Genomic DNA, 6,697 nt, shown 5'->3' on the forward strand with positions numbered 1-6,697 from the left:
GCAAAAATATAACCTAATGAACACTAAAGATTTGCATTTGGCACTTATATCCTCCCAAAAGTCTAATCGACCCACATTCCAAAAACTCTTAAACTTCGTACACAAATAAGCTAATACGCACTACACAACATGATCCAGAAGTCTAAATAAGCTCGATTAAAATCCAAAAATTGAAGTGAGTCAGCACCCCATCATCACCAATTCCCCTCCAAAACCACGTAGATTACCATAACTCACACCTAAAAGTAACACAACGACACAATACTAAGCACCAAATTCTTAGAATAGTATGTATACTACAAAAATTTACCCCTCACAACAAATCGAGTAACTGAACAAAACGCAGCCGTGAAAAAAGATCAACAAACTTAAAAAAGCAATAATCAAACAAACACCCGCAGATCTCTCCCGTTATCCTAACTAACCAAGACCCATGATACTACCAGATATTATAAATTGAGACAATTTATCAAACCTTAAAAAGATCAAAGCACATGAAAGAACATCCCGGGTCAACATGGATCGGGCTTCGGGTCATGGGGTCGACCCGGCATTTTTTATTTTGGATTCGATGAAATCTAAGGTCCTTGGACAGAGAGAAAGAAGTTGCTGCAATTGCAGTTGCAGAGAGGAGAAAGTTAGGGCTTTTTGTTACGGTTGGGTTTGGTGCGGTTTTTTGTGTGGTGAAGTGTGGAGCTGGGGTCAGGGACTTCGACTAGAATTTCAATTGGAGAATGGGTCCCACATGGCCCTTATCCAATACCGGCTTTTGTTTGTCTGATCCTAACTCCTAAGCCTGAGGCCGCCCGGATCCGGCTTTCCCTTTGGACTATGGGTTCACTCCCTTCTTAGTTAATGACCTTCCAAATCCAATTTTACCCTGTCTGCATTCTTTGGTTTATCCGTTGGTACTTGCATGTTTTCGTGAATTTTTCTCTGCGTATGCTTTTTGAAGAATTAAATAATTTTCCTTTAGAAACGAAAAATTATTAATTAAATATCATTTATAATTTTATATGATGAATTGAAATTATTTGGCAAGTGTTGATAATATTCCCATAATTAAGATTGGCATTAATAATAGATAAGTAAGTTCATTTAATCCGTAAAAGATGATGACTAGATAGGATAAGATTTAACCAAAAAACTTAGATTAAATTAAATGATAGGTATATACCAATTTGTTTTCTATAAAACATAAATTGGTATTTACAAGATTAAAAGTAGGATACCATGATTTCTTTTATTACTATATAACTTGTTGTATCATACACTATTTTAAAGAAAAATGTAAGTCCTTGGTAATAAGATAATTTGTAATATATATATATATATAATATAAAAAGTAGGAATGTAATTTTTTATTGAAGTAAAAAAGATATTTTTGTTTATTTTAGTTTTAAATTATCATTGTTAATATATTTTTATTTTAATTACAATAATCTAATGCACATATAAGAATTTTAATTCCATTAAATGATTTTCATTAGAATATGAATTACTCTATTGGAAAATTTTCATTCATTTTATATTTAAATTGTAATCATAATAAATATGATGTAACAATTATTTTTCAAAAATAAGAGAAGCAATGTTAGTGAATGTGAACGTTAAAATATTTAACCCACAAATTTATGTTATATGAAAATTGGGTCATCCGATACCTTTCTTAAAGTAAGAAAGATTGCCAAACCGACATGATTTAAAATTATTTTAATCTTTATCTGAAGGATTATTGTGCCTACCAAATACACGTGTAAAACGTTCTACTGAGAGATTTTACTTAACAAGGACAACATGAGAAAAGTAGTTTTAACATGCTAAGAATATGTATAAAACAGAGAAAGGTGTCTAAATGTGCATGCTAAAATATTTGAGTTAATGAAAATTTTTCATATCAGTATATATATATATATATATATATATTACTTACTTAACCGAAAAATAAATAAAAAAACAAAATGGACATAGTTTGAACTACAAAATATTTATATAATGGCAAATTATGATCATATAGCATACTCTAATCATATATATATATATATATATATATATATAGTTTGTTATAATTGATTATTATATTTTTCTTGTTATGAGTGTGCCACGTCATACATTTCTATGTTCAACAAATATAAAATAAAACGGAGGAGGTACCAACCTGACCAGGTCAACAGCCTGAGAATGGGTTGGAGGCGTCTGTGGGCTAGCCCGCCTCAATTTGCCCCAAGTTTTAGGTAAAGCCCAACCCGTCTGAAAACTATAAGCCAAGCCTGGCTCGGGTAAAGAATTTTAATATTTACGTGAAATATTTCCAAAAAAATAATAAATCCAAACCTACTCATCACACCAAAACATGTTTTTAAATCGGTTCAGTAATGATATTTGGATATTTAGTTTAATGGTAATTATTATTACTTTTTAATTTTATGTTTTTGAAAATAATAAAATATAAAAAATATTTTTGAGATTCTTTAACTACTTAAAAGGTATTGTGGTCAAGAAGAAAAACGTTCAAAGAATTCTTTTCTTAATTAACTCTACATGTGTGCTTGACTTTTGTTTGATTAAATCTTCAAGTACCCTATTTATTGATTCTTATTATTACAAGCAAAAACAAAAATCAATAAATGTTATAACAACATTTTATCAGTGAAGACGGCCATTTAATATGTTTAATATCAAATAATAATAGGTCACATCTCAAACTTCATTAGAATTGTTATTGTGTTAATTTTTTCATATGATACTTTATTTTTTATGCCAATTAATACATTGTGAATTTATTTTTTTTTTCAATTAGAACTGTTATTTTATTCAATAAAATTATCAAATTATCTTCAATTCAAATTTAATTATTCCTTCACACTTAAAAGGTATTTTTATAATTTTACTAAATAAAAGTAACAACCAAATCCCTTACAAGACCAGAAGTTATCCACAAAATATTTATTGAAAAAAAATTAACATTGTACTAGTAAGGAAAAAGAAATCAGAGAGTGCCATATATAAAAAAAATTGAAACCACAATGCATTTAAATGAAATTCACCTTTTTTTTAATTTTAGAGATAGAGCAATTACTTAAATAAATAAAAAGTTTGCTAACAATTTACTAAGTTGATTTTCACAATTAAAACAACTTCCCATAATTACAGGTAATACTTATCTTTGGACAATAGATATAACTAAATTAATAATGCTTACTATTTTCTATCCTTTGAAGACTTTCCGAGTTGAAAACAAATGAACAGAAAAAAAATAAAGGAGAAGAGTAGGTGAAGTGGCAAGGAGGCCAAATGACAAGTTCGCATCTCTTCCTAGATTAAATACGGTTTACTTCTAGTTTTACTGTCAATAGTTCAACTTCAACGACCTCAGTAGTTTTTTAAATTATATTTTCTTTAACGAGTGGCAATACTAAGCGTAAACTCCACATCAAGATCCTCCGGGGGTCCCACCCTGGCCTCAAATTCTGCACAATTCCATCATCGGATTTGGTTCCAAATACCGTATGGTATAAATCAGTGGAACCCCACCGCGTCACGTGTCCGCAAGTACACCTTATAAGAACTCCTCTCGTTCATTCCTTTCGCGGTCTTTGTTAATATTCGGATTCTGTCTACAGGTGCTTTCCCACTCATTCTCTGCTGTTTCATTTTCCCTTTTCAAGATCGCCCTGTTTTCACATAAAAACAAAGAAAAAAAGAGTCATCCTCTTCAATTTGTCGCTTTCGTCCGAAGTTGCAGGGTAATTTCGTGGTAATTTGTTTTCTTCTTTTCTCTTTTCCTTTCTTTTTTTTCTTTGTTTGGATGCTGAGAGAAGTGAAAGAATACTTAGGCGTTAAGTTTCCTTAATCTCTCTTTTTTTCTTTTTAGGAATTAATAATTACAGCGAACGGACAGGTAGTCAAGAAAATGGAGTTATTTACCTTTGATTTCGAATTGTTGTTTTAGGCTTACTCTGTGAGTTAGCGTACTGATTCTTTCTCTTGTTTGGTTTGTGAGAAAGCAGTGGAAAAGAAAAAGGCATTTAAAATTTTTATCTTATTTCATTTTCGCGTGGCCTGCTGTAAAATGAACTTCATTTAGGTCCGTTAAACAGTTGCCTTGACTTCAGTCGAAAATTTTTTCTCATGTCGTTCAAAGTCGTTACAATTTGTTGATTAAATATAGTTTAAGTAGTTTAAAAATTAGGGGAACCGAACAAAAAAAAAAAAGAAAAAATCAAGCCGCTTCTTTGGTTTAACGCATTTATGCTAATGATTTGATAGTACCCAAGTAATGATCAATGCTTGTTTTTATTCTGTTTACTTTTAATGAAGAGTTGTTTTAGTAATTTGGATTTCTAATTTTTATGAGATATGATCAATTTTTTATAAATGATGAACTGAGTTGAATATTTGTGTTCGGAGCGGTGGAGTTATCCAGGCTGAGGCAGCTATTTCGGGGTATTTGATTTGAGGGCTCTGTTTTTCCAGAGTATAGAGGGATGGCACTGGAGCCTGACCAAGCTCCGGTGGATTCTATTACTTTATTTGTGGCACTCCTCTGCTCCTGCATTGTGATTGGTCATCTTCTTGAGAAAAATCGATGGTTTAATGAGTCGATAACTGCACTTGCCATCGTGAGTTGTTCAAATTACTTCCTAACTAATTAATCTTGGTGTCATGTTAGGTTGGGAATAATGCTGCTTAATGATCTATGAAGCTTTTTGTTTGGTGACCATTTTGGGGGTGATTGCAGGGTCTTTGTACTGGTATTATTATACTGTTTACCACTGAAGGAAAGAGATCGCACATTCTTGTTTTTAATGAGGAGCTTTTCTTTATATATCTTCTTCCTCCTATCATATTCAATGCTGGGTAAGTCTCATTTATGCTGAACTATCAAATCTTTCGGTTTCGTCTGCCCTCAACATTTTTATATTACAAATATCGTTTGAAATGATGCGTCATATTTACTTTTTCTCTTCTTTTGAGGTTCAAGAATTTTGCAGGTTGTGGAAACTTAACTGTTGGGCTTGTTTAATTGGCTACTTTCTTTCTTGAAAATTGAGATTCTATGGCCCTTTCTATCTTATTATTATTGGAGTGATAGGCTTCATAAACTAATCTTTTCTAATCCACCAGATTCCAGGTTAAAAAGAAGCAATTTTTCCGCAACTTTGTGATGATCATTTTGTTTGGTGCCGTTGGAACTTTGATATCATTTGTCATAATATCCATAGGTATATCCAAACTTTTCAAATGTTTTAGTTTTTAACAAAATCTCAATAGTATTCTGCAATTTCATGCATTTATAAAGCCATTGTGTGGATGTATTTACCTCATCGGTCTGACTGGTTGCTTGTTGCTTGTATTAGCATGCGTCTGTTTATACATGCTATGTTCAAGAGTTTAGATTCAAAATTTGTTTCTCACTAGGCACCTTGTTAAGCTTTAGTGTCCTAAATTTTGTTGAATAAACAAAGAAATTTGTCTAAAGATCATTTAACCTACTACAACTTTAAAAAGTGGTATGAAACCTCATAATTTGATGGGTATATATATATTTTTTTGGCAAAGGAAGGATTATCTTCAGATTGTTGATTATGAAATATTTTAAAAGTTGCTTATTCAGGCTAATCACCTCTAAAGCACACAAGTATAACAAGTCTCTAAGTGATGTTGAGAATTGGAACATATCTGGCACTTTTATACACTTTCTTAGATGATATCGTGCATTATAGTTAAATTGTCAGGATTTCCCAAGGAATAAAACATGTTTTATTCATGGGTGCTCTCAAGGTGCTCATGGGATGCTGTTCAATTAAATCCAGTAAGGTTTTTTTATAAAACACTGCCTTCATAAGTTCAACTGTATGTTTGAGTTTATGATCAGGATCCTAGTATGACACACTGTTTGTTGAAATTGAGTACTAGTCAAAAACAAAGATTGACTGTAGTAATTGCAAGTTCCTTAGGATTGTATGTACCACCTTTTGGTAGTCAATTTATCTTTCCCTGATTTGTACCTGGTAAGAGTGTTTGAGGATTAATCATTTAGTAACTTTTACATGTATCTCTTGTCTCAGGTTCAATGAAGTTATTTAAGAAATTGGATATTGGTTTCCTGGACTTCGGAGATTATCTTGGTACCATCTGCATCTTTAATCCATATGGCCAATGCTTCTTTGTTTAAAGCTTACTTTCAACTTATATGCCCTTGTGCTGGTTTAAAGTTTGGGTAGATTGTTCATCCTTGCATTATGAAGCTCAGGAACAAATGACTTTTAATTCCTTTTCATTTGAATCGCATTATTAGTTTATATACTCCATGCGCTTTTTCATCTCACTGGAGGTTAGATATTTTATGCAAAATACATGTGTATACACACAACCATATACATAACATTCTACATATGCTTTATTTAAAACCAACTCAGGTATTACTTTTCATAGTGATTTGTTATATTTTTATTAAAGGCATAAAACTTATCAGACTTGTTGCTTCATTCGATTTTTCTATCTATCTTGGCTCTTAACATAACTTTCTTCTTATAGCACTTGGAGCAATCTTTTCGGCCACAGATTCTGTGTGCACTTTGCAGGTATACATATATATTCTGTTTATGGAAGTTAAAAGACTATTTGAACAAACATTGTGGATAAATTTTGTATTTGCTGTGACAGGTGCTTAATCAGGATGAGACACCTCTTC

At 31.6% G+C, this 6,697-nt stretch overlaps 1 protein-coding gene across 11 annotated transcripts in view; it reads left to right on the forward strand.

The window, feature by feature from the left end:
* The first annotated feature begins 3,591 nt into the window (after positions 1-3,591).
* Positions 3,592-6,697, forward strand: part of LOC110413430 (sodium/hydrogen exchanger 1-like) — a 9,515-nt gene continuing 6,409 nt past the window's right edge. The window contains exons 1-7 of one of the 11 annotated variants that reach the window (XM_021424218.2): positions 3,592-3,757; positions 3,875-3,901; positions 4,427-4,622; positions 4,742-4,860; positions 5,128-5,225; positions 6,072-6,131; positions 6,541-6,587. In XM_021424218.2, coding sequence (XP_021279893.1) covers positions 4,488-4,622; positions 4,742-4,860; positions 5,128-5,225; positions 6,072-6,131; positions 6,541-6,587 — 459 coding nt within the window. In that variant the 5' untranslated portion in view covers positions 3,592-3,757; positions 3,875-3,901; positions 4,427-4,487. The other 10 variants (XM_021424222.2, XM_021424213.2, XM_021424216.2 and 7 more) reach the window with 10 other exon arrangements.

The sequence above is a fragment of the Theobroma umbraticum genome, unplaced genomic scaffold (genome assembly GCF_002168275.2).
Source record: "Theobroma umbraticum cultivar Fairchild unplaced genomic scaffold, ASM216827v3 scaffold_4.1, whole genome shotgun sequence".
In the NCBI taxonomy this organism is placed as follows: Eukaryota; Viridiplantae; Streptophyta; class Magnoliopsida; order Malvales; family Malvaceae; genus Theobroma; species Theobroma umbraticum.